Genomic DNA, 12,234 nt, shown 5'->3' on the forward strand with positions numbered 1-12,234 from the left:
GAACACACGTGCCACATCCTCAGAAGACAGAGGAAAAAGACGTGGACAGAACACAAGAGAAGACGAAAGACCAATGCAGACAGACAAGCAATTCCACACAGGAGTACCTGAAGAGCCAAAAGGACAAATAAAACAAACTAAAAATGTCATAATCAGAGTTCCAATGAAAGAAAATGTTCCTAATGTGTAGATAAACCAAATTCTGAAGATCCAAAGAACTCACAGGGTATGAAGAAAACTCAGTTTAAAAGAGAATAACATTTATATCAGCCACAGCTGACGTTTCATGAGAGAAGGGATTACTGTCTCATTTACTATTGAACTCCCAATGCCTAAAACAATATCAAACATGTAGTAGGTGGTCAATAAACACTTCCCATGTGTATGAATAAGTGATTAACGTCGTGAATTTCACACATAAAGAAAGCCTCTATGTCATATGTGGAATCTAATGAAAAAAACACACAAAAAAAACCTGATGAACAAAATAGATCAAGAGAACACAGAAGCATGGAACAGATTGTCAAATCTCAGAGGAAAGACCAGGGTGGGTGGGTGGGAAGAGATCATCCAAAGAGCTTGTATGCATATATGCATAAACCATGGACACAAGACAATAGTGTGGTGAAGGCCTGGGGTGGGGCGAGGTGCGGGCTATAAGGGGTCAATGGGGGGAAAAAAAGGAGGACATCTATAATATTATTGCTCGTCTCACATTCAGTTCTTATTAGTATATATCTAGTGACATATGATCTCGCTCATCTAGGGGAAATGATGAACAACATAGACTGAGGAACAAGAACAGAACCAGAAGCAAGGAGGCATCGATTGGACTATCGGGCCTCAGAGGGAGGATAGGGGAGGGTAGGGGAGGGTGGGGGGAGGGGGAGAGTTCAACCAAAGGACCTGTATGCATGCATATAAGCCTATCCAACAGTTAAGTTCAACAGGGGATTGGGGCATGCGTGGGGAGAGGGGTGGGATGGGAATGGGGGGATGAGGACAAATATGTGACACCTTAATCAATAAAGAAATTAAAAAAAAAAAAAAAAAAAAAAAAAAAAAAGAAAATCATGGGCTCAGAAAGTATCCCATTCCTCAGGGGGATAGAAATCACTGTGCAGAGAGATAAAATAGAGAAAAATGGAGAAACTTTGGTATAAAACATTAGAATGCAGTAAACATTGAGACTGTTGAAACATATACCTGTTTAAATAATTGTTATAAATCAATATAAAATTGAACTCTTTGAAGATGTAATACATGTTAAAAGTAATTAGAAATGAGCTGGCAATAAAATGCCGTGTTTAAACAATAACATAAGGGAAGCTAGAGGGGAAGAAATAAAAGGAAATAAAGAATACAAATTTCCACATCTTATTCAAGGAGAAGTTAACATTATTTCCATCTTAATGCTAGTAATCAGAGGAATACATATTCAAGTAGGCTTATTTTTGTTTTTTAATATGTATTGTAGAATTAAAGCAAAATCTATATTGTCTGAATCATTCAAAAAGAAACCCCGAGCAGCAAAAAGAAAACAATGGACATAACAAAGTAGCATTAAAAAGAGTAAAATAAATAAGATGACAGAAGAAAGGAAAATTTTATCACAAACAACGCTAATGTAAATTGCTTAACTACAAAAAATAACACTTTTCTCAAAAAGGTTTCTCAACATATGCAGCCTCCTAGCATACATCTCTAACAATGTTATCCACGTAGCTTTTAAGGAGAACAAAAGTGGGTGATGGCGTATCATGCAAACCAAGCACGAAGAAATCAAGAAAAACAATATTACTAATCAAAGTATAATTCAAGGCAAACAATATTAAACAGGATGAAGTGAGCCATTTGTTACTAGTAAAAGTTAGACTCTACAATAAAGATATCAGTCATGAACATAAATATCATGATATCAAAAGGTGTGAAACAAAAAAATTAGAATTTCTAAGAGAAATTGAGAAAAATGGCAATCCAAGCAAGCAACAACAACAAAAATTAAAGACAAACAAACAGAAGACCTGGAAAATCTTATTAATAGAGTTCATTGAAACCTAGGTCTACTCTACCCACAAGTAAACACTCTACTACCCACCACCAACCACAAAATTACAAAAATTGGCCAAAATTACAAAAATTAGCCAAGAGTTAGCCCCCTCAAAATGTCAATAAATCCACCCAAAGAATACCAAAATGTAATTAAACTAGAAATAACAATGAAGTGCAAATGTCTTTAAAAATACCACTTGCATAACACATAATTAATCCTTCAATCAATGGGGAAATCAAAATGGCAATTATATAGGGCTTTGATAGTAAGGATAAAGAGAACATACATTAGCACACTCATAAATAATTCTTAAATCAAAGGGAAAATCACAATAGCGATTATATCATGCCATAAAAGTAAGAATAAAGAGAACAGGTATTCATCCATACCTTAGGAATTCTGCCCAAGCTCAAATTAGGAAGGAGAAAGAAGCATTAGAGACTTTTATTATCAAACAGGAAAGAATGGAAATAAGTTGAATTATGCATTCAATTCAAGAATTTGGGGATAGAACAATATAACCAACTTAAGAGAAGCAGAAAGAATAAAGTAATTAAAATAAGGGAGAAATTAATGAGGTAGAAAAAAGAAAAAACAATGAAAAAAAACCTAAGTTTATTTGGGGCGGGGGGGGGGGGGGGAAACAGTAGTAAAACAGACAATTCAAGCTAAACTAATCAATTTTTTAAAAAGAGAAAACAGCCCTAACTAGTTTGGCTCAGTGGATAAAGTGCCGGCCTGTGGACTCAAGGGTCCCAGGTTCGATTCTGGTCAAGGGCATGTACCTTGGTTGCGGGCACATACCCAGTAGGGAGTTTGCAGGAGGCAGCTGATCGATGTTTCTCTCTCATCAATGTTTCTAACTCTCTGTCCCTCTCCCTTCCTCTCTGTAAAAAATCAATAAAATATATTTTAAAAAATAAAATTAAAATAAAAAGAGAAAACAACAAAATTAGGAATAAGAATAACCTGGGGTTATATGACCTGTAGTCCTAGAGGTGTTGTAAATAAATGTTCCAAATGACATCTGGCCAATATATTTTAAAGCTCAACAAAAGGGACCCTTTTTAAGGAAAACAAATTATAAAAATTGACTCAAGAAAATGTAATAAACCAACAAACCACAAATAATCATAGAAGAAACTGACAAAGTTACCAAAGAATTATATCCCAAAAGGGGTAAGACTTAAATAATCTTATGAGCAAATGTGTCCAACTTTAAAGAAAGGGAATAATTCAAGAATTATATAAACTTTTCCAGAGCATAAAAAATATGGACAACTTCCCAATTCATTTGAAGAGAACTAGCATAATCCTGAAAATGAAATCAATAGTTAAATATACAGGATCTAGAAGGGAAAAAAATGATAAATCTCTACAAAAGTGCATAACTAACAGGGAAGACAAAACCTAAGTATATATTGAGTAAACGTGGAAATGTACCTGTTTCCCACTGAGGCAACTCAATCTAATTAATCCAATTCTCACTAGATTAATTTGCAAATTTAATCCAACTCCACTTAAAATTTAAGACGGAGGAAAGCGGGCTGGAGACATTCAACAGGTCAGCCATGGTCACCCCACTCTTCAAGGCAGGGTTAAGATGCAAAACCAGGTCTGTCTGATCCCAAACAACATGCTTTTCCAGTGGAGATTAACTTGAAGACGTAATAAGATATTAGTTAAAACAGCTGACCCTGAACAGCAAACTGCCACTCTGACCGAACAATGAAAAATGAGTTTGAAGTCCTGGGATGCTCTTTTTTAAAAAAAATATTCCTAATAAATCCATAGCAGTTTATTATTAATTTTGTACAAGCTTCTCTAGTTACCATACTAATTTTATAATATATTTCCTTACATGTTATTGACTTAGAAAGAAATCATTTTGTTTTAGTCATATACTAGTACAGTGGTCGGCAAACTCATTAGTCAACAGAGCCAAATATCAACAGTACAACGATTGAAATTTCTTTTGAGAGCCGAAAACCGACTCCTGCGCATGGGCCACGAAGTTTCAATCGCACTGTACGTGCACGCCCGCACGTGGTATTTTGTGGAAGAGCCACACTCAAGGGGCCAAAGAGCCGCATGTGGCTCATGAGCTGCAGTTTGCCGACCACTGTACTAGTACAAGTACCCAGGGATCTAATTTGTATAATTTCGTAGTTGGCTTTATATTGTTAAGATTGGCAGTCTTTTTTATTATTTCCACCAAATCTCGATCACTTCCTGTTCCTAGTGGCAGCAATAACTGAAGGCTGACATACATTTTCTTAAGTGAAAACTAACTCAACTCCCCCCAAATAAAAAATGACCCCAATGACTTCTCCAGGTTTGCTTACAAAGTATTTGATTAGTCCTAATACCCTATCACTAGAATTCTTTTTTAAAAACTTATAACTGTTACAATCCTATATAATAAAAGCCTAATATGCAAATTGTTCCCTCGACTGGGAGTTCGACCGGTGGGGGCAGGGGTCAATGGGGGAAAAAGAAGCTACTTCTCGAAGCTTCTTCCTGCCAATTTCTCTTTTCATCCAACACTTACCATCCTGTACCCTGGGAGTGCCTACCCCCATCCACCTGCCTACGGTCAACGTGATTACCCAGCCCCAATCAGTCCTGGGGTCAGTGCCCATTTAAGATGTAAAGCCACTGGGTCAGTGTCCTTGGCTCCTCTCACAGACAAGAGTTGGAAATGATTTCTGTCATTTCCAAAGAGCCATGTGGCCACCTCTATTGCCGTGGGTAATTGAGACCTGACTGCATCATCACCTCATGTTGTCTTCTTTTAAATGCCTTATCACCTCCCACTTCAACCAGATGCCCAGCTGAGACACAATACATTGCACCTGGCATCACTAGTATAGGAATCCTTCCTGCTGGACCTTCTCCTGGCTACGGATCTCAGAAAGCAACTCTGAACTCTCCTGCCCAGTTGATTCTGAAGCATATTTCCCCTACATCCTGTGCTTCGCATTTTCTGGGAGGAAATGAGACTTCACTCCTACCTACCTGCTGTCTGGAACCCAATGATGGCTGGCACGGAGCGTCGGGGAGGGGCAGTGGAGATGGTCACGGTGTAGTTGGTGCCTTGGTACAGGTCTAGGCACACGTGTGGGGTCCTGCTGTCTGCGGTCAGGTTGACTGTCTCCTCATGAACTGATTCTATCGGGTCTGCCCGGTGTCCTTTCACGTGTACCTTTGCGAGGGGCAAAGACAAGAGAACCCACCATGACTCCAGTTAAAACGACCAAGAGAGATTTGATGGTGCTGGATCCTTTTCTCCTACTGTTTGCTTTACACTGCACTGCTCCCCTGGCTGGCGGGGCGGGGGGCGGGGGGGGGGGGGGCGGTGAGGGAGGGGGGGCGCGTGAAATCAGGTAAACCTCTGCTCTCAGGTATCTGATGATGAAGTCTGATCAGCCCAGTAACCAATAGGCCCTAAGAAGTGATGATATAAAATGAGGAGTCCTGAGTCTAAGTGCTACCCCACACACAGATGACCAGCAATCAACAGAGTCACAACCTGAGACCCGCTCCCTGCAACCTGTCACAGAGTCAGCAGCCACTTCCAGGCTGACACTGGGGGAGGGACGTACGAGTGCTTGGAAACAAGCTTTGATACCAAATATAAATGCATCCCCACACATACACCCTGTCCAATGACAAATACATTAAACACAAAATGTAAAGTAAAATAATCCAGATACCTTAAAAAAAAAAAAAATACTGGCACCTCGAGTTCCCCAGGATTCCCATTCCTGCCCTGGAAGGAAAAAGGCGATCGCTTTGCTTACCACATATATGATCCTGGAGTTCATTCTTCCCGGGTTTATCTGCCACCTCACACAGGTGTCATTAAACACTGAGACATGGTTAATTTCTGTAATTATCTCTAAAACAGAAAAAGAGATAGTCCGCTCACAAAACGCATCAGTGGATTTTGGAAAAATCCTAACAGCGACCATGTTGGAGGGCATGACTTCGTTTATCTGTCCCGCTAATATCTGCTGCTCACCATTCATGCTCTGATTCAGAAACCGAATCAGGCAAGTCAAGCTACCCTAGGCCTATCACCCCACTTATCTTCATCGTGAATGATCCTGGCCCATGACCTGACTTGGAGGAAAAGGAAAGATTCCTGCTTGGGTGAGTATGGGTAAGAATTTCAACCTGTGGTCGATCCGACAGGCCACTGGCTGCCACTGGCATTCTACTCGTGTGGGGTGGAAAGAGGCCCAGAGCTGTGCCCGGCCTCTCCCCTGCAGCTGCACAGGTAAGATCTGGTTCTGGCTCCTCATGCCACCGGCTGATGGAGCACGCTTATTTCCAGGCCACTGCTGCTCCCCAGAGGGAAATGACACGCATCACCACTCAGGACCGCCCCTAAAGAGCAGGTTGGGGTAAACTCAATGAATTCTCACAAGGTCCCTGGATACTTCTGGGACTCCTTGAACTGACGCTATTTAATCCTGACCTACCAGGAAGCCACCAATTCCTTCCAGTTGTTCTGCTTCTTTTCAATATTCTGCATGCATTTCATGTAATGAATTTGGCAACGTGGGAAACCGTATCAGGGTCTTGGTTCCCTGAGGTCACACAGTTTCCAATGGCCCCAGTTACTACCTAGGAAGTTGTTCAGATGGGAAGAGGGCATAGCTTTTTACCTATTTAAAATCAAACCCCCTGCAGATAAGTAAAATTATATCTACCAGTAGGTGACATAGTCTTGTCTATATTTAAAAAAATAAAAACTAGCCCGCCAGTGTGGCTCAGTGGTTGAGCATCAACCCATGAACCAGGAGGTCATGATTTTATTCCTGGTCAGGGCACATGCCCGGGTTGTGGGCTCCAACCCCAGTGGAGGGTGTGCAGGAGGCAGCGGATCAATGATTCTCTCTCTCATTGATGTTTCTATCCCTTTCTTCCTCTCCCTTTCTTTCTCTGAAATCAATAAAAACATATTTTTTAAAAAGTAAGATGACTGATATCCTAATATTACTCATACACTACTCCAAAGGCAATTCCCAAATAGATTATAAAACAGATTTTGTTCATGGCAGCATCATCAAAATGAGGATATGGCTTCCCAAGGTGACTACTTTGAATAAGTTCATATTTGAATAAATTAAATGATGAGAGTTCTGCTATGTTTCTTTCCTTCTTCTTTTTTTAATCTTTAGAATCAGAAAATAAGTAGAACTAACATGACTTAGAGTAGTGATTTCCTAAAATGCATTTATATACTTTAGGATGATTTTTGGTTGTACTTAAATCAGTTATTGCTCTGTATTAATTTTTGTGTGTACTAGAAAAAATAACACACTCATGATATCAAATATATTGCAAAATGTCCTTGATCAGCAAATTTAAATGATAAATTTAAGTTTTAAATACAAATTGTTTTAAGAAAACTATGAAACAAATAATACTTTTGTTATAGCAAACACTGTCAGGGTGGCATACAAAAAATTCAAGCTTGGAAAACTCTGGCATAGGAGGGAGATCATGGGCTTTCAAGGCTAATGGACCCGAGTTCAAATCCTAACTCTGCCATTTGCTGAATGATCCTGTGGGAGCTGTTTAACTTTCATGAGTCTCAGATTCCTCATCTATGAAATGGAAATAACATACTTAATCTCACAGGGTTTTTCTGAGGACAAAATGAACTCAAGCAGTGAGGCCTCTAGCAGAGGTCAGGGTGGGTAAGTGGGTATGCAGTCAATGATGGCTAGCATGCTTGATGGTCCAAACGTTATGCACATATTCAAACAAACCTCAGCCCTGTGGCTATTTATATAAATGAGCCCATTTATCCTGGATGACTGTTCTTTTCCATCAGAAACATGTAGAACTGCAAGTGAGCATCATTGAGTTGAAGAGGAAGGTGGACAAAAAAACAAAGCAAAACAAGGAGTAGAGGCTGCCAAGAGGTCCGGAGGCAGTTGGGAGTGGCTGCCAGAGTCGGGCAGGGGGGCTCAGAAAGGATCTCAGCAGATAAACAGTCTGTGTTCCAATAGAGATATTATTACCCCTCTGAGAGCCTGGAAGGAGTGAGCATCAACCTTATAATTATTAACCCACATTCTAGACATAAAAAGCCAAATGACCTGTGCAGAATGAAAGGCAGGACGGGCTTATCAAGAATGAATCAACCTCTTTGATCTGGAGGGAAACCAACTCACTGAGCATCAGGCTCCCACCTGGGGTTTTTCCAGACACTAGAGCAGTTACCTAATTCTCAGCTGTCTGGAGTTTCCAGTCCAAACCAGCCTTTAAAAAAAAAAAAAAGTCCACCACCTTGCTCGGGTTCACACTCCATCAGAAACATGGACAGACAGATGCATGCTACTGATCCAGAGAAAGAGAGCTCCAAAAAGATTTTAAACTAAAAACAAACTGGGGCAAAATGAAGATAGATTCTTCCCCCCAATTTGGAACAAAACAGTCAGTGTAAAAAGAGGGGGAAATGGAATGAAAACAGAGAACAGAGGAAGAGGGCAGTCAGAGGTTAGGCAGAAAAGATAGGGGAAAAAACCCAAAAGTGGCTCAGTGTTTGAGCATCAACCTATGACCCAGGAGGTTATGGTTCAATTCCTAGTCAGGGCACATGCCGGGGGTTGCAGGCTCGATCCCCAGTGGGGGGCATGCAGGAGGCAGCCAATAGATGATTCTCTTTCATCACTGATGTTTCTATCTCTCTCTCCCTCTCCCTTCCTCTCTGAAATTAATTTAAAAAAATATTTTTTTAAAAAGTGAAGACGGAGGACGGCAAACACCAGATATACAGAGGGAGCTGGGACGGAAGGGAAGGTATAAGGAAATGGGTGAAAAACAAGGAAAAGGAAAAAGAAAGAGGGCAGCTGAGCAAGAGCCAGGGTAACCAGCTCCTCTCACTACCTCTCCCACCTACCCACCCCGTGATCAAGTGCAGGGCACTATGAACTGATCAGCATGCAAATGCCCCCCTTTATCTGCGGAAAATGAATTTAGTTGCCCATCTTGATTGAGAGCTAGAGGCCTCCTCACAGAAAGATAACAGCTCTCAGGAAGAATGCCTTTTCTCTCCTTAAATCAAAGCTTGAATAACCCCATGGAAACAGCTGCAGCTGGAGCCACAGACTCTGTGAAAGGTGGCAGGCTGAGGATGTAATTAAAATTAGCAGTTACATAACATGTTTGTTCTTCAAAGTGCCTACAAGCATCCGCTAATTAATAGCTTACTATGCCCCATGCAGACCCACTGGTTTTTCATGCAGTGACTAATCTTCGTAAACCCCCTCTCCCCCCCTTGAATTCTGAGTGGTGGAGACAGAGCAGCTTGAGCAATAAAGCAAATGGCTGGGTCCAGAAGCCATGCCCCGCTCTCTTACCAAGGGACTCCGTAGATAGCTCTGGGCTAGGAACACGTCCCCGGATGTTGAATTCTGCCTCTCAGGAGGCAGCTGCCTCACTTTCTCCAAATAACTCTTAGAGGTGCTGTTCAAAATGCTGTCATAGGCTGGAATGACCATTAAGACTGGAAACCTGGAGTCCTTGTTGTTAGCTACAGGCTTGTCTGCTTTTCTGAGCAGGTTGGGCAAGTGAGGGAGCCCTCTCCAGAGATCTCTGGGTTATTATCCATGTCCGCCCTTTGTTGTTTCTATGGTTGCCGTCTCCAGCCTACATCCTCCTGTGTTTGTGGTAGAGATGACTGAGTGTGGGAACTGCATGCCACAGACAGGGCGTCAGCAGTGGAGCTGAGTTCTCCATCTACACCAGGGCTTCTAGAGGTCCACGGACACCTTGAATTTGTAAAACATTGTATGTACGTGTGTATGTGCATCTCTTTGGAGAAAAGTCTGTTGACCCAATTGCCCTGTCAATTCCAAAGAGGCAGCGTCTGTCAAAGTACCTCCTACATAGTGTATGCTACATAGATAACTATTGAATTGATAGATTTCATCAAATTTGTGTCCCCAAACTGGTTATGAACTATTGCTCTGTGGACAAATAATCACCAGCAGTTCATGCTTTGCTTTCTCTGGCTAGACTTTCCTACGGAAAACTTTGATGGGCAAGACTCAGGACATCCTACCTAATAATAGACAAATATGCAAATTGACCGTACCTTCGCTATGCCTGCGATTGGCCAGGAGGCGCAGGGGGGCGGGACTCGGGGTGGCCGGGTGGCCGATTGGGCCGGCGGGATGCTGAGCTCGTGTCGCCAGTGGTGGCTCGAGCTCAGCGTCTGCGCCATGGCTGTGCTGCGGCACAGAAGGGGCCTCTGGGGCAGCAAGCTCACGTCCCACCACGGACCATCAAAAGCGGGGGAGCTGGGTGCCTGTCCACTCAGGCACCAGGCCTATCAGAAGCCTCCGCCGCGCCGGAGGCTTCTGAAAGGCCTGGTGCACCAGCAGACAGGCACCCAGCTCCCCCGTGATCGAAAGCGAAAGCGTGTAGGGGACCCTACACGTGCATGATTCAATCATGCACTGGGCCTCTAGTTCTATCATAATTCTGCTGCAAGTCAAACCAGAGACCAGATGAAAACTATCTTGAGATTTCCACTCTTCAGAGCTTTGCCTTTGGAGCCAAGTAAGTCAACATTTAGAAATACATTCCCAGAGTCATTCAGTCTTTTGTCACACCCCCAGACCAACCATCACAAATGGTAAGAATCACTGCCTTTTCCCACCTTGCTTCTTGGAGGCACAGGTGTGAAATAAAGCATGTGGAAGTGCACATTTCTCATTCAGGAGATCCTCTTTAAGCAAGGCGAATAATTTCAGTAAAGACCTGACACCTGCACTGTGCTTTAAACTTTTCAAACTGCTCCCCACAGATAATCTCATTTGCTTCCCTCTCAATAACGCTTTGAAGCAGGGAGAGCAGACTTTATTTTCCCACTTTTAGAGGTGAGGAAACTCAGGGTTAGAGCAAATGATGCCTTACCAGATGGCACACAGCTTAATATGTGGCACTGCTAGAATCTGAACTGAAGTCTCAAAACTCCTATTCACCAAGAATTCTATTTGGAGGTATATATCCAAAAGAATCGAAAGAAGGATCTCAAAGAGGTATTTGCACACCTATGTGCATAGCAGCATTATTCATAATAGCCAAGAGGTGGAAGCAACACAAGTTGTCCATCAGTGAATGAATGGATAAATACAACATAATAGATACACAAGTGGAATATTATTCCGCTTTCAAAAAAGAAGGCAATCTCGCCCCTTCTGACAACATGGATGAACCTGGAGGACATTATGCTAAGTGAAATAAGCCAGTCACAGAAGGACAAATGTTACATGGTCTCGCTTATATGAGGTAATTAAATTAGTCAAACTCATAGAAACAGGAAGTAGAATGGTGGTGCCAGGGTCTGTGGGGAGTTATTGCTTAATGGGTACAGAGTTTCAGTTTTGGAAGATGAAAAAGTTCTGGAGATAAGTTGCACAACAATGTGAAAATACTTAAAAAATGGGTAAGATGGTAAATTTTATGTTGTATGTATTTTACCACCAATAACAATAAACATGAAACACCTATTTTTCATTACATCACCTTTTCTCTGAAAAGCTGTCAACATGGGCTAAGTGAGAAAATGGTTCAGAGAGAAAAATTCCTCAGCCAGCCAAGCCGAGGAGACAGGAGTCACCGTGATTTAACAGGAGCTTCAAAAGATGGCAGCGTGCAATGTTCTATCCCAATCCACCCTCTAAATTTCCAGGATTTAGCTGACAAACTTAAAGCCAGGTGCCCACCCAGGTAAAGGGCATAGCCAGGCGCACGCAGTACACAGAGCGAGGCAGCCATCGAACAACTGAACAGCGTTAGGTCCCTTGCTCCCGCTGGCCCTTCGCTTCCAGCAAACAGGACCCCCGGGGAATAAAATCTATACCTGTGCACGTCAAAGTGCTTTCTCTCCAGATGCCTTTCTCTGTGCAAACGGAAGTGATCTCTCCTCCACGGCTCTCGAAGCCCTCTTGACAGGCGTAGTGAGCCACCCCGCCCAGGCTGGAGCTGTGATTCCCCACCAGGGACGCATGCTGCACTTCCGGAGGGCGGCCGCAGCTGATCTCTGCAAGGGGAGGTAGCACAGCACTGGTCGTGTGACCCCCAGTTCTACCCCCATAATTAACATTGTGGAAACAAACACTTAGCAACGACAGAGGCCACTCCTGGGAAAAGAG

At 42.3% G+C, this 12,234-nt stretch overlaps 1 protein-coding gene across 1 annotated transcript in view; it reads right to left on the reverse strand.

The window, feature by feature from the left end:
* Positions 1 to 12,234, reverse strand: part of SUSD1 (sushi domain containing 1) — an 86,002-nt gene that overhangs the window by 36,889 nt on the left and 36,879 nt on the right. Inside the window, exons 6-8 of the mRNA XM_054726853.1 lie at positions 11,943 to 12,122; positions 5,857 to 5,954; positions 5,072 to 5,258 (exon numbers count right to left, since the gene is read on the reverse strand). Of these exons, the coding sequence (XP_054582828.1) occupies positions 5,072 to 5,258; positions 5,857 to 5,954; positions 11,943 to 12,122 (465 nt within the window). The remainder of the gene's footprint in view (positions 1 to 5,071; positions 5,259 to 5,856; positions 5,955 to 11,942; positions 12,123 to 12,234) is intronic.

Source organism: Eptesicus fuscus, chromosome 15 (genome assembly GCF_027574615.1).
Source record: "Eptesicus fuscus isolate TK198812 chromosome 15, DD_ASM_mEF_20220401, whole genome shotgun sequence".
NCBI classification, from domain to species: Eukaryota; Metazoa; Chordata; class Mammalia; order Chiroptera; family Vespertilionidae; genus Eptesicus; species Eptesicus fuscus.